This window comes from Gastrolobium bilobum, unplaced genomic scaffold (genome assembly GCF_033153095.1).
Source record: "Gastrolobium bilobum isolate Gb01-03AN ecotype WA unplaced genomic scaffold, APGP_CSIRO_Gbil_v1 utg2366, whole genome shotgun sequence".
NCBI classification, from domain to species: Eukaryota; Viridiplantae; Streptophyta; class Magnoliopsida; order Fabales; family Fabaceae; genus Gastrolobium; species Gastrolobium bilobum.
The window spans coordinates 127,207-150,060 of NW_026897169.1; the positions used below are offsets into that span (position 1 = coordinate 127,207).

The 22,854-nt window shown below is 32.7% G+C and overlaps 2 protein-coding genes across 2 annotated transcripts; both read right to left on the reverse strand.

Moving 5' to 3' along the window:
• Nucleotides 1–6,446: 6,446 nt before the first annotated feature.
• Nucleotides 6,447–7,692, reverse strand: LOC133304654 (glycine-rich protein DOT1-like). The gene is made up of 3 exons (XM_061504704.1): nucleotides 7,596–7,692; nucleotides 7,364–7,411; nucleotides 6,447–7,273 (listed from the first exon to the last, which is right to left on the reverse strand). The coding sequence occupies exons 1-3, from the start codon at nucleotides 7,690–7,692 to the stop codon at nucleotides 6,447–6,449; spliced, it is 972 nt and encodes a 323-aa protein (XP_061360688.1).
• A 12,242-nt stretch (nucleotides 7,693–19,934) lies between these two features.
• LOC133304655 (uncharacterized) lies at nucleotides 19,935–20,623 on the reverse strand. The gene is made up of 2 exons (XM_061504705.1): nucleotides 20,539–20,623; nucleotides 19,935–20,290 (listed from the first exon to the last, which is right to left on the reverse strand). Exons 1-2 carry the CDS (start codon nucleotides 20,621–20,623, stop codon nucleotides 19,935–19,937), a joined length of 441 nt encoding a protein of 146 aa, XP_061360689.1.
• Between the last annotated feature and the right edge of the window lie 2,231 nt (nucleotides 20,624–22,854).

Consider the following 22,854-nt stretch of genomic DNA (forward strand, 5'->3'; position numbering starts at 1 on the left):
TTCTAACTCTTTTAATTTTCTTAGTTATTTTTGTAGTTATTTTGTGTGCTATATAAAAAAAATAGTGATCTGTTTTTCAAGCAATTCTCAGGTTTAAATGTGCTTATCTAGTTAATGTGCTTGACTGAATTTTTGGAAGTATGTTATATGACATTCTGGCATGACTTTGCATAGATATGAGTAGATTTCATGATTGCTCGTTTGTCTAAATTTTGTGCTAGAATGATTAATGATGTCTGATGTTTCTTTTGGAAGTCTAGCTTGACATCATAACTGGTGAGGTTTTGTGCTTAAACACTTATTTTATTTTGAGAGACCTCACTGTGATAGCATTCTAGAACTTGCTCTGTTTCTCTTAGATGCATGCATTGATTGAAATGATTAAGGCAATTTTATTCTGTTAGCCATGGCCAGATAGCCCACCTGTTTGATTTCTCCATTGTTAACCCCTTTGAGCCTGAGTCTTTTTGTTCATAGTTCCTGCTGATTGCTTAGCCATATTCCTATTGTCTTACTTTTGTTGAGATTGAAATACTTGAAAAGAAAAGAAAAATCGATTGGGGTAAGTTTCATTGAAGTTAAGTAATATGTCAAAAAGAAAAGAAGAAATATAAAATATTTCTTTGAAATTTTTGAAAGGGTCTATAGCAATGTAAAAAAAAAAGGAAAAAGAAAAAGAAAAAAGAAGAAGGTGGAAAATAAAAGGGATGGACCCCTGATCTTAAAGAATATTGGAGCTGAAATTTGTTTGAGATTTGATTGTTTTCAAGAATATATCAGTATTCCAATCTCAACTAACAATTTTAGCTACTTTCCATAAATTCCTACCCTTAAGCCCGGGCAAATTATATCCATGAGAAGTCCTTTTGATCAATTGTGCATGTGTTAATGTTCCTCATCTTTAGGAACTTGAGAATATGATCAAGCTTATGGTAGTGTTATTGCTGTGATGGATTGAGTGATTGTTACTCCCTCAAACACTTGAGTGTTGAGCGTTATATGTTTATCTTGGTGAGCGGTGTTCAAGCTAGATTCTGATATTTTCATGAGAATAGAAGGCATTGTTAGGAGTTCTTTGCATTGATTCAGTCATGCTTAACATAGTGATCTATTGATTGTCTGTGTGATGTTATGCTGGAATGATTGTTTATTTCCTGAATTGAGTCTTGTACATTGCTGGGGACAACACCCTTTAAATCTGGGAATGATTTGATGTGCCTCTGGCATGTGATGTTTTCCAAGCCAAAAATAATAAGAAATCAGTCATAAAAGAGCATTTCTTGTATATTAATTACTTTTATTAGTTAGTTTTCCTATTTCAGTTTATTTTTCATCTTTTATATCACTTTTGCAGGTTAAAGCAAGAAGAAATAGGAAAATTGAGAAATATTGAAAAAGGAAAGTGGTGCTACCCGCGCCACTTTGGCGCTGTTGCAGCGCCGGAAAAATACAAAGACCAGGGATTTGGCGCGAGACCCGCACGAGAAATCATCCCAGTGCAAAAAAGTGGCGCTAGACTCGCGCCAGAATGGCGCTACCCGCGCGGACTTCAGCGTGGAGGAAATTTCGAACTTAAAAGGACGCTGCGAGGGTTCTTTAACGGGACTTTTGACGACGAAGCAGAACAAGGATTCATGAAGGAGGAGAAGAGCAGAGGATTGTTCTTAGTTTCTCATTGTAATTACATTCTTTCATCTTTATCTTTTATAATTTTATGTCAGCCATGTCTATGGCTGGTTAATTTCTTTTATTGTAGTTACGGTCACAAACCCTATGTGAACCCTTTTTACGCTGGATTGATTATTTTTGCTCGTTTATTTTAATATATTTTAATTTTACCCTGTGCGTATTGATATTATTTCTGTTAGACTTGATCAACCTAAAAGAAGATAATAATTTGGGAATTAGGGCTCGCAATAGGAATATTGGGGTTTTTTATTCTGAAAGGGGGTAAGGTAACAATTTATGCATGTTCTAGGGATAGACTTGTGTGAGTTGCAGTCGTTTGATTTATCGTGATTAATGCTTAATTTCATGCGGGGTTGCTAAGGGATTAGGATTTCAATTGAATTAAAGGGTTAGATTGCCAAGGGATTGAGATTTAACTAATTATTTAAGATGATAATTTGTCTGAGTTATTAAATTGAATGAACGTTGTCAATCAATCCAAAGTTTAAAGTGGGGATCATATAGTGTGTGTACCTTAGCTGCAATGCCTTTTATTATTCTTACAAAAATCCATCTCTATTGTTTTTCTCATAAACAAAAATTCAAAAATACGTTTTACTTTTAATTCTTATTATTCTCAAATCCACGACAATATTTGTCACAAACTATTTGAACTCCTCCATTCTTGAAAGGACTATTAATTGATATACGATCACAATTCCTGTGGAGACGAACTTTTCTTATCATTATATTACTTGTGCGATCGGTATACTTGCCGGTGAGCATCATAGGGGCAGAGAAAGACCGCGGCTGTGAGAGAGGAATGGAATGACTAACACTAAGGATGACCTAACCTAAAGAATACCACCTTCATAAAATTACTATAATAACCCTTATACGGGTTGACACGTTAACCAGCGGGTCAACCCGTGACCCGGCACGAAAAAAAACGTGTCACTTTTTCGAGACCCGTACACGACCCGTCTTGACCCGCGGGTTGACACGACACGAGATTTGGCGGGTCGTGTCACGGATCAACCCGCGGGTCAATACCTGTATTACCACCCCTACTATACATAAGATTCACTTCCTCTTCACTTATCATCCTATAATTAAGAGAGAAATTAAATAGTATCTCATGAGTGTTACTTTTGAGTGAGGTATATTATCCTAATATAAAAGAGAATAATATTTTTTTGTCTCTTTGTATTCATAGAGAGGTTATAAATCTTCTTACCTTGGTTAAGTTGTAAATATTAAGGGTAATACTTTTCTTATATTACTTAAGAGAAGTATTATCTCCTACACTCACATTTTTCAAATGAGTCCCACAAGAATTTTTTTCTCTCACCTCCAACCTTTTTTTTTCTTATTTATTGTTTGAATAGGAGATAATACTTCTCTTATGCAACATAAGAAAAGTATTACCCAAATATTAATTGGTTGGGCTTAGTCTTCTTTTAATAAATTAATAGAAGTCCTAAGAGGCATATTTTTCTTTGTTAGGCTAATGGGCTAGAAGTTTAGATCTAATTGTGGATTTGAATACATGTAGTTAGGGGTGTTCATCAACCGATCAAAACCGATTCAAACCGCAGTGGCCGAACCAAAAAACTGATAATGAATAAATCGAAAAATTGAAAACCGAAAAAAATCGCAAATTTTAATTGGATTGGATCGATTTTCGGATAGGTTGAAGAAAACCGATCCAATCCAAACCGATCCAATATATTAATTTTTCTCTACCTACTTGGACGTTTCCTCAATCATAGCCCAAAAATTTCTAAATCCAAGACCTGTTAACCCACCAACTACACCAAAAAAATAAACCTAATCACTTCTCATCAACAAAATTTCATCTGTGTAGAGCTTTGATGCTCACCGGCAAGTTTACCGATCGCACAAGTAATATAATGAATGAGTAGAGTATCGTCTCCACAGGGATTATAAACCAAGTACCACAATAACCAGTCCCCTTAAATTGGAAAATTCGGTTGTTTAGGAAAATAGTGAATTGATGATTAAATAGAGACAAATATTTAAAATATAGAATTTTCAATTTAATAAGCAATGGTAAAAATAAATTGGATTTCTGAGAGAATAATAAAAAGCATTGCAGCTAAGATACACGCACCATATGATTCCCACTTTAAACTTTGGGTTGATTGACAACGCTCATTCAATTTAATAACTCAGACAAATTATCATCTAAAAATAATTAGTTAAATCCCAATCCCTTGACAATCTAACCCTTTAATCTAATTAGAACCCTAATTCCTTAGCAATCCCAAATGAAATTAAGCATTAATCACGATAAATCAAGCGACTGCAACTCACACAAGTATATCCCTAGAGCATGCATAAATTGTTATTTTACCCCCTTTCAGAATCAAAACCCCCAAATATTCCTATTGCGAGCCCTAATTCTCAAATTATTATCTCCTATTAGGTTGATCAAGTTTAACAGAAATAATAAACAATACGCACAGGGTAAAATAAAATATATTAAAATAAACGAGCAAATATAATTCAATCCATCGCAAAGAGGGTTCACATAGGGTTTGTGATCCTAACTACAATAAAAGAAAACTAGCCAACCATGGTCATGGTTGATCTATGAATATTCAATATCCACTAGAAATAAAAGAACAGAAGAACGAAGATCAACAAGAAGATCTCTCAGGAGGTCTCTCTCTCTGAAGCACGACGGTTCTCTGATGAATGCAAAATATAATTCTATCATGAAACCTCCTTTTTATAGTCCCCACATATCGTCTTCCAAAATTTCCCTTAAAGGACATGGTGATGTGATTTCCGCAAACTGGCGCGGGACCGCGCCACTGTGGCGCGGGACCGCGCCACTGTGGCGCAGAATCGCGCCACATCTCTAGAAGATGGCCTAGCAACCTGGTACTGGATCGCGCCACTATGGCGCCAGATCGCGCCATTTCTCTGGATTTTGGCCTGGCAAGACTGATGTAGCATAAAACTTCCAATCGTGTGGATTCGCGCCACCAAGCTTTTTACACTTTCGTATTTTCTACATTTTCTCCCTATATAAACATAACAAATAGGTGAGAAATATCATTGAAATGGAAAAGTCAATATAATAAGCAAATATGTATATAAAGTGCTCTTTTATGACTTAATCCTCATCTTTTTTAACTTGGAAAACTACATATGCCAGAGGCACATCAAGCTTCATATCTCATTGCCTAAAAAAATAAATTATATTATCGTTTACTGATGCTTTTTTATTTCAATTTTTTTTACAAAACCAATATATACAAAAGATATTATTTGCACAATAATCATGAAATAAATTTTAGGATTTTTATAAAACCGAAAATCGATCCAATCCAAACCGGAAAAAATTGGATTGAATCGGATCAGATTTGAAAAAAATTCAAACCGAATGGATGATTAAATGATCAACCGAAGGTATTGGATCAGATGATCTTTGCTTCCAAAATCGATCCAATCCAAACCGCGAACACCCCTGCATGTAGTTTGCTCAAAAAAGATTTTTTAAAAATAAAAATATATCATAAAACAACATAAAGTATATATTGAAAGTAAAAACAGTACAAAAGTAAAAAAGACAAACTCAAGAAAATGAAAATAACAAATTTTATTTCAAGTTCAATGTGATTTTTTTAATCATTGTTTTTTTTTTACCTCTTGCTTTGCTTATTATAAATCAAATTATGATTTAGCCATTGAGTTGCGACATTGCTTACCCAGCTTATTTTACTTATTTATTTGATTCATGCTTTCAAAAACATTTTAGCTATCAAGTAAATTTTTTAAAAATTGATTTTCTTACTTCACACAACGATTTCTAATATTGTTTGATATTTAAATGTTAATTATATAATTTACCAAATCAAAGGTAATTTGAATTGTAAGAATTTATCGTATAGTTATGTTGTTTTGCACTTTATAGAATAGTGAGTTTGTTTTCAAAATAAAGTCTTTCTTCTAAAAATTAAAACAATATTAGCCCAAATTCATTTAAACGAAATACATTGGTTTTAAATTCCTCTCGCACAAGAGATAATATTTTATAAATTAGTTGAAATTATCAAGCGTAAATAATTCATATTAGATAAGGGCAATATTATTCTTATGCAATAGGAAAAAAAATTTATCTTATGTCCATACATCGATACTTGTGCCATTTATTTTTTATTTTTTTTCATTTTTTTTCTATTGAGTCCCACTTTAAATTGAGTGTGTAGGAGATAACAAAATTTTTATGTGACATAAGACTACAATTACCCATTAGATAATTAGCTAAAGTAATAAAACTGAACTATTACATGGAGGCATGTATATTCTTAAATTAAATCGTCATATTCAGAAGAGTTTCATTTGTAATGAATATATGCATGTGCTTATATTCTCAAAAATAAAATGGTAAGCCATAACTCATAAGCTCACACGATAGACGCAAATATATATGTACATATCAAACTCTCCCATTATAGCAACAGCTAGCCACTTATGTCATAAATTTTGATCAGGAAAATCTGTAGTTAGCTAATTGGATTGCTACATGGTTGTTAAAATATAGGATAATATATATGCGACATAAGTCTCGGTAATTTTTCATTTCAGGATAAACTTAAAACATACATGAAAATAAGATAATGAAACCAGATTACATCCAAATTTAAATTCAACAAAGAACTAAAACGTCTAATTCTAGTCTTTGGTTTCACATCCTACAACACCTCCTATTCCTTTATTTTTAATAATATAGCCTCCTTTGTACTTCAATATCCTCCTCCACCACCTCCTCCTCCACTTCCACCACCACCATATCCTCCGCTGCTACCGCCTCCTCCTTGGCTACCTTCACCTCCTTGGCTGCCTCCACCTCCACCACTTCCGCCACCACCATAACCTCCGCCGCTACTTCCACCTCCTTGGCTACCTCCACCACCTCCTTGGCCCCCTCCACCGCTTCCTCCCTTACCACCTCCTCCTTTGCTACCTCCACCTCCACCACCATAACCACCACCACCACCTCCGTGGCCTTTGCCACCTTCTCCGTGGCCACCACCACCATATCCTCCTTTCCCTCCTTTCCCCCCTTTACCTCCACTTCCACCTCCTCCTTGGCTACCACCACCTCCTTTACCACCTCCACCACTTCCACCACCACCACCATATCCTCCGCCGCTACTGCCACCTCCTTGGCTACCACCACCTCCTTGGCTACCACCTCCTCCTTTGCCACCTCCACCACTTCCACCACCACCATATCCTCCGCCGCTACTGCCACCTCCTTGGCTGCCTCCACCTCCTTGGCTACCACCACCATATCCTCCGCCGCTACTGCCTCCTCCTTGGCTACCGCCTCCTCCTTGGCTACCTCCACCTCCGCCATAACCTCCTCCGCTACCGCCTCCTCCTTGGCTACCTCCACCGCCTCCTCCTTGGCCACCTCCACCACTGCCACCTTCACCGCCTCCACCGCTTCCTCCTCCTCCTCCTTGGCCACCACCGCCGCCTATTCCTCCCCCTCCTCCACTACCACCGGATCCGCCGCCATATCCACCACCTTTCTTCCCTTGACAGTTGTCGATACCCTTTACAACTGCATAATGTCACGTATAAAGCCATAGCTAAGATTCATATTTGATGTTGGCTTAAAATAAAACGTGGGAAGAGGAAACAAAATACTTACAATATGGCCGCTTTTCTTCACATTCTGGAATTACATTTGTTTCAACAGCTGCATCAACAAAATAACATATATACATGAGCTATAAAGGCTCACTATATATAAATTACATGCAAAATGTCGAAAATGGTTCGGTATAATTCATGCATTATATATATGCCATTCACAAATTAATATCTTTAACGAAATTGATGAACAAATAAAGTTGCATTAAATAAAGGGTTGAGGTTCATACCTTTAACCCCATCTTTAGATGATTCAACAGCCACAACCGCAGCTATAAGAACCACGCCAGACAGAAAACACAGGAAAATAAAGGGCTTGAAAATCATCTTGTTAGTGAACACAACAACACTTGATAAGGATGAAAGCAAAGGTTCTAAAAGACCCGTATATATAGTGCATGAAGATCTTAGTACTATACAGTGAGAGGGACCCACTTCTCAACCGTAAGTCTTAGTACTTTTTGGCTCATTTTAAGGCCGATTCACTTTAATTTGACATGAAAACATGGCCAAGTTAGACGTTTATGTTTAGCTGTGACTTTGAAATTCATGTGAAGCTGTGAGTCGTTTATGTTTAGCTGTGACCTTGAAATTCAAGTGAAGCTGTAAGTTAATAGTATTAATGAAGCTACTCAGTTAGTCATCTTTTTCCGTGTTATCCGCAACTTCAGGTTTGAGGCTTTCTTCTTTATTTGTGCATGAAGATTAGTGGTCCACTGGCGGTTTGATACTGAATTTCATGTTTCTGTGCCACCTTGAATACGCGTGTTCATACAAGAAAGAAAGATTTATTAACCACTTGCACATTATCTGCATAAAGCGTTTCTTATAGTCAATCTTATTGAAGAAGAAAGAGAGGGAGAAATGCAAAGGACACATGAAAGAGGGATCAAAGAGAAGAGAGACGGTGTCAGGTAGCTGAACTTTCGTGTAAAAAAAGGAAAGGAAATAAGGACAGAGATGACGAGGTTGGCTATGTCATTAATTTCATGAATTTCACCTCACATTTTAATTAGCCTACCGCCCCTCCCAGGTCCGCCGGGTCACTGACCCTCTTTATAAGAATTGGGATCAGCAGTTAGATGCTATATATACATTAACTCCCGGTTGAATCCGTGATTTCGTGGGTTATTGGATTTTTTTTTTTTAAAAATTACACAAACAAAGACATCATTTGGTATGTTAAAAAAAAAAACAAAAATTCGCTTGTGCCTAAATTTAGAATTAGATATGAAATATGAATCGTTTTTCTTTTTCTCTTCCGATCTTCTCTCCCAGATTAGATACAGTCTCTTCGGTCGTCTCTCTCCCTCTCCTTCGTCGTTCTGGTTTTTCTTTTCCCATCATTGGTTCGTCGTGCCACTGTTTCTCCTTTGTCGTTCTCTCTTAAGTATGTGATCTCCTTTCACATGCTGTTGTAGGTACGTGAGAAGGACAAGAAGGCCCTAAATTTGATGATATTACTTGTTGAGATATATAAAACCAAATGTAGCCTCACCTAACAGCTTAAGCTTTTGAGTTGAATTGGTTTTTTATATGGTATTAGAGCTTCGTGTCCCGAGTTCGATCCTCACCGCCCCTCACTTTCTTTTGTGAAATTTCTTAGCACAGGTAGTGGGCCTGTGCATTGTCCACCCTTCAAGCCCAATGGGCTCTCGTGTGAAGGGGCGTGTTGAGATATATAAAACTATTAATGTAGTCTCACCCAATAGTTTAAGCTTTTGGGTTGAATTGATTTTTTGATGATTGGTAGTTTGATTTTTTTTTTTTTTTGAATTTTTCATATTGGGTATATATTTATTTTTTTAACGCATAAAATCGGGTCAGCGAAATGACTCCTAATTTAATTTGTGATCACGTGACCCCTAATCTCGGTCGGATCATTGATCGGCCGAGTTTTTAAACACTTGTTATTGGCATGGCACTTCTATCTATTTAATTTTATTTCTTTTAAATTATTTAAAATGACGTTTATAACTCTATTTATTTAATAATTTTTGATTTTTTTTACTTATATTTAATTAATTAATAAATCACACATTTAATTTTAATATATTTAAGTGAAAAGGGATCAAAGTGAAGGGGGACGGTCTCATGAGTCATGACTCCTTGAAGTATCTGAACTTTCGTAAAAGGGAGAAAAAAAAATAAAGACAAAGTTGATTAAGTTGTTTAAAATGACTTTTATTAGTTTATTTATTTAATAATTTAAACTCTTTAATAGTTATATTTAATTAGTTATTTACACACTTAAATGTTATTTATTTAAGTGGGGATCAACTTGAATGAGGGACGATTTCCGCAAAAGGGAAAGGAAATAAGAACAAAGTTGAAGAGATTGGCAGTATCATTAATTTCATGAGCTTGAGCCCACATTCCTTTTCTTTTGTTTTTGCTGACCACTTGAGCCCACATTCTAAATTATTCGCACTTCTATCTGTTTTTTTCTTTTCTTTTTTTGGGTAAACATTCGCACTTGTATGTTGTATCTACTTAACTATATTTCTCTTAAATTGTTTAAAATGAATTTTATTAGTTTTTTATTTAATAATTTACACTTTACAATAATTTTATTTAATTAATTATTTACACATTTAAATTTAATATATTTAAGTGAAGAGAGACGATTTAAGGATGGTAGGTAATCAGGTAACTGAAACGAAAGGATCAATGAAGACAAAGTTGATGAGCTTGGAAATGCCATTAATTTCATGAACTTTTATTAGTTTATTTATTTTTAAATTATTCACACTTCTATCTACTGAATTATATATATTTTAAATTATTTGAAATAACTTTTATTAGTTTATTTATTTAACAACTTAAACTTTTTATTATTTGTGTTCAATTAATTAATCACAGATTTAAATTTACTCATTTTTCAAACAAATTTTTTTATCATTATCAGAGAAATAGAAAAAATTTAATTAATTTTTTAAATACCAAAAGGAATTTTTTTAAATAAAAATGTTTTATTTCAAACTGATTAGTATTTATACTTTTTTACTTATATACTTACACTTTATAAACTTTATATTCATTTTATTATTTTTTGCCCAATTTATAAGTTGAATATAAAAAATTTAAAATAAAATATAAAAATATTAACTGTTAGGCATATCAAATTATTAGAGATCTACATAAGAGCTTATTCAAATTTTCATGCCATGATACAAACTTAATTCTCTACCTCCATCAAAGCTAAGAAGCATGGACACACATATTTTTGAGAAAAATGCGTGTCAGACACCGTCACGTGTCCGACACGCAATTAACTTTTTCGACACCCAATTAACGTTTCGACATATTTCGACTTGCGGTCAATGTTTTCTGACACATTTTTTTAATCCAAAATTTATTTTATTTTATTTTATCTTTTTAACTAAACATGAAAAATAATTTATAAATCAAATATTTTCTATTATGGAATTTGACATGAAAAATTAACAAGGTATGAAAATTTATTTTTGTTTTATATTTATGTTATGAAATTTGAATATTTGATTGATTATATGACTTATTATGGACTGCTATATGTATTAAATATAGATTGTGTAATTTATATTAAAAATATTATTTAATATCAAAATGTGTCCTAACATGTCAAAATTTAACAATTTTTAGAATTAACGTGTGGGTGCGTCGTGTCCCATGTCGATGTCGGTGCAATATAGCATCAAAGTCCTCCGTACTGACAATGGTAAAGAATACTTTAATTCAGTCCTTGGAGATTATCTCTCCCACCATGGCATTATTCAACAAAGTTCATGACCTGACACTTCTCAGCAAAATGGTGTAGCTGAAAGAAAAATTAAAATTGTTACCTTCTTGAAGTTACCTGTGCCCTTATGGTCACTATGAATGTTCCCAAATACTTATAAAGGGAAGTCGTCCTTACAACCTCTTACCAATGTTATAAAAACCGACCCAGTTATCGAACCGGTTGGAGTGCTGGGTCATTGGGTCACTGGTTCAACCGCATGACCCAAATATATATATATACTTTTTAATTTTTAATTTAGGATACCAGTTATAATTTTTTATTTTAAAATAAAATAAATATGAACATATTACCATTATTAAATTAATAAATAAAATAAAGGTTCACACATGTGAATAGAAGAAAAAATGATACATGAAATAATATAAAAATATAAAAGATTTTAAAATTATTAAATTTTTCTTTATGGGTTTGCAAGAAGAGTGAAATTAGATTTGGCCCAAAGACTGAACAGACCCAACTTTTCAAAACCCTAATATTCCTATGTTTAATATCTCCTTCCAATCTCAGTTAGAAAAAACAGTAGCCGCCTCTGTTGTTTTTCTCTGGTTTTAGCCAAAACCAGAAACGAAACCAACATATAAATGGTTTTCGCATGTCACTAACTGGCGAAGTCCAGCCGCCTCTATCTCGTAAACCCTGATTTGGTTTTCATTGATTAGTCCTCTTGTCTGTTTTCTGGTTTTCTCTCGTATGGTTCCATTTATGGTTTCTCTCTTCTTGTTTCGTTTCTGGTTTTCTCTTCTGGTTTTGTTTCTGATTTTTTTGTTTCTTAAGGTTGTGCCTTCGATCTGGTTTATTCGAATATTTTTTGAATTGGTGGGTCACCGATTTTAAAAAAACTCGGTCGGGTCTCATCGAGTCAAACCGGTTCACCTGCAAGTCCGATCCAATATGCTACCTGGTCTGGTCGCACGACCAGTTTACCGGTTTCCGGGTTGAACCGGCCGGTCCGGTTCGATTTTTACAACATTGCCTCTTACCTAATCAACCGAATGCCTTCTTGTGTTTTCAAATTTAAGTCTCCCTTATCATGTCTCTTCCACACCTTTCCTTTTATTCGATATATCTCTTGTCTTCTTCCTAAATTTTTTGGTTGTGTCGTGTTTATCCACATCTCTCCTCATCACAGGTCCAAACTTGACCCGAAGTCTCACAAAGGGGTACAAATGTTATTCTCCATTTTTGAATAAAGTCTTTATCTCTATGGATGTTACCTTCTCTGAAACACAATCTTACTTTACCCACCCTTCTATTTAAGGGGAGCCTCTAAATGAGATTGAAGATAAGTCTGACCATCTTATTGAATCTATAGTATTACCTCTTCCATGTCCCCACATATAGAAATAGAGGGAGATGCTGAGTTGCATCAACCATTATGAGTCTATAGTAGGAGGATGCCTCCTCAAAGTGTAAAAAATCCAGAACTTCTACACTGCTAAGAATCCACTTTGGAGTCCATTTCCAGCAGTCCAAAATCTCCACATTCTGATGACCTACATCTTCCGATTGCTTTACGAAAAGTTACTAGATCTTGCACTGCATATGCTATTTCTCAACATATCTCCTATGATAAATTATCTTCAGGTTTCCGTGCATTCAACACAGTGTTGGATAGCACAAGAATACCACTAAACATTTAGGAGGCTCTTAATGATCCCAAATGTAGGAATGTTGTACTTGAATAAATGGATGCCCCAAAAACAATGGAACTTGGGAAACCATGGAATTACCAAGAAGAAAACAAATGGTGGGATGCAAATGGGTATTTAATGTTAAATTTAACGCTGATAGCAGTATCAACAGGTACAAGGCAAGATTGGTAGTAAAAGGGTTCACCAAAACATATGGGATAGACTATCAATAGACCTTTGCCCTAGTATCCAAGCTCAACACTATCCGAGTTCTTCTGTCCTTGGCAGCTAATCTTGATTGGCACCTATAATGATTGTTTGTGAAAAATGCATTCTTGAATGATGACCTACATGAGGAAGCATACTTGGATCTTGACTCGATTTTGAGAAAGGAGGTGGCTAAGTGTGTAAGTTGAAAAAGTCTCTATATGGACTCAAACAATCTCCTAGAGAATAATTTGAAAAGTTCACTCAAGCAGTCAAGGGGAAGGGATTCCAACATGCACAGACTGATTATTGCCTCTTCCATAAGCACTCTAAGGATGGTAAGGCTCTTATTCTTATAGTTTATGTGGATGATATAATTATTACAAGTGACGATCATGAAAAGCTAGTTTCCTTAAAAAAAATATAGCAACTCAATTCGAATTGAAAGACATTGGAGCCCTCAAGTACTTTCTTGGCATGGAAGTGGCACAAAGTAAGATTGGGATCACTATCTCCCAGAAAAAATACATCCTAAACTTGATTCGAGAAACAGGTATGTTGGGATGCAAACCAGCTGACACTTATATGGAACCCAACATTAAATTAGGGATCGAAGATGGAAAATAAGTGGATAAGGAACAATATTAGAGATTGGTTGGTAAAATGGTCTAGTTGTCTCATACCTGACCTGACATCGCTTTCACTATGTAAGTATGACCATCCAATTTATGCACTCACCAAAGGAGAAACACCTTGAGGAAGTCTACAGGGTCCTGAGGTATCTCAAAAATACACCCGGTAAGGGACTCTTCTTTAACAAGAGATACAATAGGATGGTTGAAATTTACACTGATGCTAATTGGGCAGGTTCTGCTATTGATAGAAAATCTACTTCAAGGATATTGCACCTATGTACGGGGCAACCTTATAAGATGGAGAAGTAAAAAGCAAACTGTTGTTGCGCGGAGTAGTGCCGAAGCAAAATTCAGAGCACTCGCTCATGGAGTCTGTGAAGAAATTTGGCAAAGAAGACTTCTTGAAGAATTGAATATCAGCTATTCTCTACCCATAAAGATGTATTGTGATAATAAGGGAGCTATAAGTATTGCTCATAATCCAGTTAATCATGATAGAACAAAGCATGTTGAAATCAATCATCATTTCATCTAAGAAAAATTAGATAATGGAAGTGTGTGCATGACATATATCCCCACCAAAGAACAAAATGTAGATATCTTCACCAAAAGTCTACATATAACAACATTTGGAGATTTGATTGGCAAGTTGGGAATGATCAATATTTATTCCCCAACTTGAGGGGGAGTATAAAAAATCTTTCCACTTTTATTTCCAATTAATTAATAATTGATTTTTTTTCTTGAATAGGAATTTGAATTTTTGAATTTGCTTTTATAGAAAGAATAAGCCTTATGACTCATTACTGAGTTATTATTGATTTATCCAAAAAAAAATCTACCTCATTTAGTTCACATTATTTTTATATCAAAACCATTACGAGTAAAATAAATTATATTATTTAAAAAGGATAAAGGATTTCTCCGGTCAATAGAGATAAGTTATCTTCGGTGAACCCAAAACGACATCATTTTGGAGCAGAAGTCAAGGTGTTTTTGTAATTCTAATATATTACAAGGTTATATTAGGGCCTATTTGGTGTGATATATAAGGCCTGATAGTATAAGGTTATAGTATATGTTATGAAATTTTAGTTGTTTGGTATGACTATCGTATAATATAAGCTTATACAACAAGATCCCTTTATGCATCAAAATGATGTATAACTTAATCAGGCCTAGGAGGGTAGGATTAGACTTGATGAGGGATTGATTTATTAACCAATGCAATTCTCAAGAATTAATATATTATTTTAATATTAGTATATTAAAATAAAAAAAAATCAATATATAATTTTTTTTAAATTTTGGAGATTTTTATTTTTATAAAAGTTAATATATTTTTTTGGCACACTGATCAATAGATTTCTATAAAAATTAATATCATCTGATATATTTAGAAGAATTATATAAATTCATTATTAAAATGTATTTTTGTCTAAAATATTTTTTTTATTCTATCTAGTATTAAATGCATTACCAAATATTGAATTATATTATTTTATACAATATATTATCTTATACTATATCATACCAAATGCTGGATAGTATTAAAATTTAATCAGGTCTTATACAATCAGATTTTATACTATCAGGTCTTATACTATCAAGCCTTATCATATATTGTGTACCAAACATGCCTGTAGTGCTTATTATTATAATTTTTTAATCTTATAATCTTAAAACGACGTCGTTTTGAGTTCACCGGAGATAACTTCATCTTATGTGACTTGACTGGAGGAAAACTTTTCCGTGTGAACTTATTCTTTAATTTCTTATTGGTTTCGGCTGTGTTTATGGAGAGATTTTTTCGGTTTAATTTGGAGAGATTTATAATATAATTAATGAGGTATATTTATAATAAAGACTATTTGTATGGGCCCGATGAACTCAGGCCTAGATGCTGAAAACTGTGACCTGCCCCAATGTCATGGCCCAATAGCTGAAAACTATATTCCTTCGTCTCGCCTTTGCTATCACTGTTATTTACAAAACGTTTAATAAAGAGTCCGTTGGGAAGGATTTTTTTCCTCCAGAAATTTGTTTTTTTTTTCTTCTCTTTTTTAAGAAAAAAATCTTCTCATTACATGGGTGTTTGGATGTTTGCTAAATATTAAAACAAAAATTAAATAATATATGAATTTTGAGGGAGGTAATGGCCCGGCCATGTTAGTTCCGCCCTTGATTGTTCTACATCGACATTTTATTAATGGCTTTGAGATTCATACACTCATCTTAATTTAGATGGTTTATCAGCCACCAATGCAGCAATAAGAACCACCCCATATATAAAATGCAGGAAAATAAAGGGCTTGAACCTCATTTTGTCAGTGAACACAACAATTGAGAAGGATCAAAGCAAAGGTTCTACAAGACCCTCATGTATAGTACGTAGGAAGTGCATTAGAAAATTGAATGCGATATTTTGAACTATTCTTAATACTTTTTGGCTCATTCTTTGCACATTTTCAAAGCCGTTTCCACTTTGACATGAAAACATGCATGCGAAGCTAGAAGTTACTTCAAGCCACTTCGAAATTAATGTGAAGCTATGAGTTAGTAGCTTTAATGAAGCTGCTCAGTTGAGTCATTTTCATTCCGTGTTATCTGCCACTTCAGGTTTGAAGTTTTCTTCTTTATTGTTCATGAAGATAAGTGGTCCACTGGCTGTTTAATCCTGGATTTCATACATGTTTCTGTGCCACCTTGAATGCCCGAGTTCATGCAAGAAAGAAAGCTCTCACTATTAATATAAACCAGATACTCACTCAACACTTTAACGTTGGTTCTTTACATAGCATCGGAACTTCAGGATTATGAAGAGGTCATGAGTTCGATCTTCATCGCTCCAGTGAAATTAAATAAGTACAAAGTAAAAAAAAAAATTAAGCCCGTGCAATATCCACACGTTTCGTTTCAAGCACAAAAGACTCTTGGATAAGGGGATGCGTTAGAAAATAACATAAATTATTTAAAAAACCCTGAGTAAATACTCTCATATAATTTTTAAACATGAGAGGATTCATTTTCAACCCTCACACAACTGGCACATTAATTGTCTATATAATTAGCATTTATTTTTATTCAATTTTATTGAAGAAGAAAGAGAGGGAGAAATGAAAAGGACACACTAAAGAGGGATCAAAGTAAAGATGAATGGTTTCAATACTCCAGAGGTAACTGAACTTCCATAAATTTAAAAGGAATAAGGACAAAGTTGAAGAGGTTGGCAATATGTCCTTGATTTCACGAACTGGAGTCCACATTCTAAAATAGCCTAGGGGTATATTCCCACACTTCTATATACTTAATTACGTTTTTTTTTTAATTATTTAAGATGACATTTACTAATTTATTTATTTAATAATTTCAACTTTTAATTACTTATATTTAATTAATCATCTACACATTTGAATTTAATATATTTAAATAACGATGGATCAAGGTCAAGAGGTAACTGAACTTCCATAGAAAGGAAAGAAAATAAGGACTAAGTGGATGAATTGGCAATGTAATTGGCTTCATTATATCCTACATTTTAATTTAACGGTTTTTCACACTTCTATCTACTTGTTTAATTATATGTATTTTCAAATATTCAAAATTACTTTTATTAATATAATAAGCTGCTAAAATTACAAACAATCCTTAGCTATCAACATTTTAGTCTATTTATTTAATAACTTATTTTTTAATTATATCTAATTATTTATTTTCATTTTTAAATTTAATATATTTATTTAATTTATTGAATAACTTTTGACCAATATATTAGAATGAGACAGTTTCTTTTTCTTTTTCTTAAGTTTTCAGAAATACCTAATGCAAAAATGTTATAAGAAATGTTTTATTTCAAACTTATTGCTATTTTCATTTTTACTTATATACGTACAGTACTTTTTAAACTTAATCAATGTTCATTTTATTATTTTTTGTTTATATTTCAGTTTGAATATAAAATATTAAAAATTAATTTCTAGGTATATCAAATTGTTAATTAGAGACGTAAGAACTTATTAAAATATTTACCTGCAAGAAAAAGTTAACATTTTTACTATTTTAAGTGTAATAAAAAATTACTTTAAGAATGAAAAATATATTAACAACTATTATTTAATTTTTTATTTTTTTAATATTTTTTCATATATTGCGGAAATTAAACATGAAAAGTAATTTGAAAAAATTTCAAAAAATCCCCTGTACTATTGCTTTGAATCACTTACATCCCCATAATTTTTTTAATCACTTAATCCCCTACGATTTTTTTCACCCATCCCCTTTTTAACACTATTAGAATTGACTAAATATGCATACTTTACCCTTCTTAAAATAAGAAAATAAAGTGATAAAAAATAAATAAAAATAAGATTAACTATTATGAAAACTTAGAATACTTAATACAAGATTAAAAGAAAAAAAAGATTAAATGTGTCTAAATAAAAACATAGAAGAAAAAATAAAACCAAATATGTTAAAAATCAATACATTGACAGAATAAAACTAAAATAAAAAAAAAAAAAAAATATGCATAACTAATACAAAAAAATAGAAGAAAAAATTAAGATAAAAAACAGAACAAAAAGAAATCTCAATTATGAGTTTTCAATATATTGGGTTTTATTTTTATTTTATTTTTTTGTCCATGATCTATTTTATTCTTTTTTATTTAGATATTTTTTATCTTTTTTCTATTTTTATTTTTTTTTCATTTTTGGTCTATTTTATTCTGATTTTCTTTTTCTTTTTTTTAGCCTTGTGCCATCTCATTTACTAAAGATTTTTGTAAAAAATTTTAAAGAGAGAGAGAATAAAATAGAGATATAAAAAAAACCCAAACATATCTAAATAAAAAGAATAAAATAAATCAAGGATAAAAAAAATCAAATATGTTGAAAATTCACAACTGTTATTTCTTTTTGTTCTATATTTTATCTTAATTTTTTTCTTCTATTTAGTATATATTTTTTCATTTAGAATATTTTAATTTTTTTTAGTTTAGTTTTTTCTATCACTGTTATAATTTTTAACCTATTTGGTCTTTTTTTTTATTTAGATACATTTGATCTTTTTTCTTTTAGTCTTTTATTAAGTATTCTAAGTTTTCATGATATCTGGTCTTATTTTTCTTTCTTTTTTATCACATTATTTTTTTCTTATAAGAAAAGTAAAATATGTATATTTAGTCAAGTTTTTAATAGTGTTAACTGTTAAGGGGGATGGATGAAAAAAATCATAGGAGCTATTAAAAAAAGATATAAGTGATTCAAAACAATAGCACAATGAGATTTTTAAACTTTTCCCGAATAATTTTTATATAACAAGAAAGATATGAATATAATTTAACAATAAAATTAAGTGTATCTATTTTGGAGTTCCGGAAAATCCTGGTTTAAACCCCGAATGCTCGTGGGAAACTCTTCTGATCAAACTTTTCTTGTTCTGCTTCAACATAGTATTAAAATTTTACTTGTAAAATTGAATAAAGTAATGGGCAAAGGTCCTCAGGATCTGATGTAGAACCTGAACGACGCATGGATAGCACAAATTTGGACCACATGGCGACGTTTGAGATGCTGGCATTGGGCCTTGCATGCAATCAAGTACTTTATTAGTAAATTAAAATTAAAAATAAATATCTTTTTTGATTGTCGGTAAATTTCACCTGCTTTAGTCCCTAGCAAATAAAAAAGCTATTCGTGGTCTCTAAGAAATTCAAAGTGGATCCATTTTAGTTTTTGTAGAGACTAATATGGATCTTTTTTGAATTTGTGAGGGATCACAATTTCAATTAATTGGGTCCGTTTTGAATTTCTTAGGAACTACAAATAGCCTTTTTATTTGCTAGAGACTAAAGCGGACATTATGAAATTTGCTAAGAACCAAAAAAGATATTTACTCAAAAATTAAAAACGATCTTTGCCTAAAATTTTGCTTGAAGAAATGATAAGGCTGGTTCACCCATAAATCCGCGAACTGCTGGCAAAAACTTGAATACAATAATTAAATTCGTGGTTATATCAATTTAAAGCATGACTTTGCCATTGACCTTGGTTATTAAAGCAAACTCGTAGTTGTATAGTTCCATGGTTTTTGATTCTGGATAATAGATGTGAAAATAATATAAATGAACGTAATTAAAAACGATAAAAGAACAAATTTAGAAACACGTACGATTGTTAAAGCCAAAGTAAAAATTCACTATTATTTAGGGAAAATAATATTGTAAGGTGGGTACACCTTTCCACTACTTGTATTGACATAATTTTTTTCTAATGAAATAACTCTAGTTTTTGCTCCATGGTAATTAAGCCCTTAGACCAAGCCTCCACCGTAACCTCCTCCGCCAGGCTTATCATCGCCGGGAGCACCACCACCACCAGGCTTATCATCGCCGGGAGCATCACCACCAGGCGCACCACCACCGGGCGCACCCCCGCCTGGAGCACCCCCGCCAGGCTTATCACCGCCAGGAGCACCACCACCGGGCATGCCACCACCGGGCATGCCGCCGCCGGGCATGCCACCGCCAGGCATACCAAAACCGGGGATACCAAAACCGGGAATACCAAAACCAGGAATACCGAAGCAGTTAGTACCCACTCCATTCGGACAAGCATTTTTGCTATATTTGACATCACCAACATCATTTTTCTCTTGAACAACCTCAGCTGCAAACACATGAACCGTGAACAAATCAAACGATGAGAATCATCACATTTGCCATGAAAAAAATTATTGTATGATTAATGAACACAAGTCTTATCAATTTGATTACTAATGGCACAATCAATAGGCAAAGAACCATGGCTAGATTTTTAAACGAAAACAAAATGTAAGGGAGCACCTTATTGATTTATGGTTGGTGAGAATAGAAAGCAAAACGCAAAATTATAACACATTCTAGAGGAAGTCTCACCCAAGTTCCTAGCTGCCACTTCTGAGGAGATCAGAACAACAATGGCCAAGAGGCCTAGGATGTGTACGGCTTCCTTAGAAACCATTTTTTTCAGTAGTAAATTAAAACGAGAATCAATTAGATGTTTGCTGATGAAAGATGTGAAAAATAGTATGGAAGAGTACTCTATTTATAAGAGACACAAACCTGAGGCGTGGAGGAGGTAAGATCTCAAAAGTTTACATAATAATTGCATTTTTACTATCTAGCAATGGGAAAAATATATGTTATTTTAAAAGAGGTAAAGTTATATCATTTTAAGTAAGAGAAAGAGATAGATAACGAAGAAGAGAGAGTGACAAAAAAAAATGTGAGTAAAAAAATGTGAGTCCTATCTCTTTGTGGAGCATATCTTTGGTACTAATGTAGTATGTACTCCTTTACTAAAAGTAGAAAATGATAATGGTTTAGGGGAAAATAACCATACAAAAAGGGTAAAATAGTAAAATAAATATATTATTATTTCTAAATTAAGTAAATGATGTACTGAGTCTTCAGTACTACAGCTCTTTGTGAGAATGAAATGACACAAATTATGTCATTTTAAAGGATAAATATTTTTCTCTTAATCATATAATAAAAAATCGTACACAATAAATATATCTAGCACTAAAGTCAACCAGGAAAAATAACTTGCATTTTTGCTTTAAATGCTTTCCTTTAAGTTTCTTAATCAGCAAGAAAAAATTGAAAATTTTAGTCAAATGCAATACTTGGTCGATCAACACCAAAACTAATCAAAGTGAGAACCCAACTCCGGGTTCATAACCGACGCCCATAGATTTTGCATTGGTTAGCTTTTTTTTTTTTAGGAAATTGTTCCAAAGATATCTCATAGTCGAAAGTCAAGGACTAATTCTCTCGAGACAGAGAGATAATGCTATCATGGGTACAACTTCTTCCAACAAAACATTTTCTATACACATATTCAGGAATCGAACTCCTGTCAATATACTTAAAGGACATTGTTATCTACCAACTATGTCAGGCTTTGTTGGTTAATATTGTTTAGCTTGACAAGCAAACTTTTACCAACCACTAGGGCTAGTCTAGTGGTGTAAGTGTGTGTAATTGGGTGTGTGTGAGTGTGTGGTTGTGTGTTCTATTCCCTGTAACCTAAAAAAAAAAAAAAAGCAAACTTTTACCAAGATACACTTAAATTTATTAGTTTTACAATTAATTTGCTTGTAACAACAATAATGATGAAGCAACTCTAAAATATAAACCTATGAATTCTCTAGACATTAAAATATAAAGTTTGCCCACACGGAACGATGTATTAGGCTCACCATCAATAACCAAACAAACTCACACAATTGAACCGAAGGAGTAAAAGACTTAACTCAGCAACCAAATCTGTAAATTTTTTAATTAAGATTAGGGTGAGTTGCAATACAACTTATTGAATAAACAATAGGATCTATAACAACTGGGACGTGACAATGTATAAAATTAACCTCTAGTAAAATAATAAATATGAAAATTCTAAAATCAATATATGTGCTAAATCATTTCTAATATAACTAAAACCAATACTATTCAAAATAATATTTTACTGTAACCAAACATTAAAGCCGAAAAAATTGTATATCGAATCAAAATCAATGAATATAGGGTAATATTTTTTTGATGTTGCATAAGAAAAATATTATCTCCTACATTTATTTATATTTTTTAAATGGGTCCAACAGTTTTTTTTTTACTCTTGTCTCTCTCCTATTTATTGTTTGAGTAGGAGATAATATTTCTTTTATGCAACATAGGAAAAGTATTACGCATTCATATATGTAAAACAAAATCCTTATTTTACTAAAATAATGCATGCGTTCAATAATTTCTTAATTGTTAATTTTGCTTTAATTTGAAAAATTAAATACTCATTAATTTGAAAAATTAAATACTCAAAAATGAAATTCCCTTCATTAATAAAATTAAGGGTTGTGTTAGATTACCAAAAAAAATAAATTAAGGGTTGTGTGTTTCTTTCACTCAAAAAATTTCATTCGATTAACTATTATTCGTAGATAATATATTTACTATAATTTCGGGCATAAAGAACTTTTGTATTCGACGGTACTCAAAAGATTTCATTCCATCAATAAACTTTAATGGGAAAGCTTGCAATGTGTACTCTATATCATCAAATTAACTAAGAGATAACATGTCTCTTGCCCTATAAGATGAAGAGAAAAGCAACGCAAGAAGCAACCACGGGACATCAAAGGTTCCTTCATGTTTTTTTTTTTCTGTTTTTTAAGGATAAGTAAGGTATTTTTG

Bases quoted from the DNA above. Each gene is read 5' to 3' on its own strand.
- LOC133304654 (XM_061504704.1), bottom strand. From the start codon at position 7,692: ATGATTTTCAAGCCCTTTATTTTCCTGTGTTTTCTGTCTGGCGTGGTT. The intron at 7,412-7,595 runs GTATGAACCTCA...TTGTTGATGCAG, and splicing joins ATCTAAAGATGGGGTTAAAG to CTGTTGAAACAAATGTAATT. The intron at 7,274-7,363 runs GTAAGTATTTTG...GACATTATGCAG, and splicing joins TGAAGAAAAGCGGCCATATT to TTGTAAAGGGTATCGACAAC.
- LOC133304655 (XM_061504705.1), bottom strand. From the start codon at position 20,623: ATGGTTTCTAAGGAAGCCGTACACATCCTAGGCCTCTTGGCCATTGTT. The intron at 20,291-20,538 runs GTGAGACTTCCT...ATGTGTTTGCAG, and splicing joins AGTGGCAGCTAGGAACTTGG to CTGAGGTTGTTCAAGAGAAA.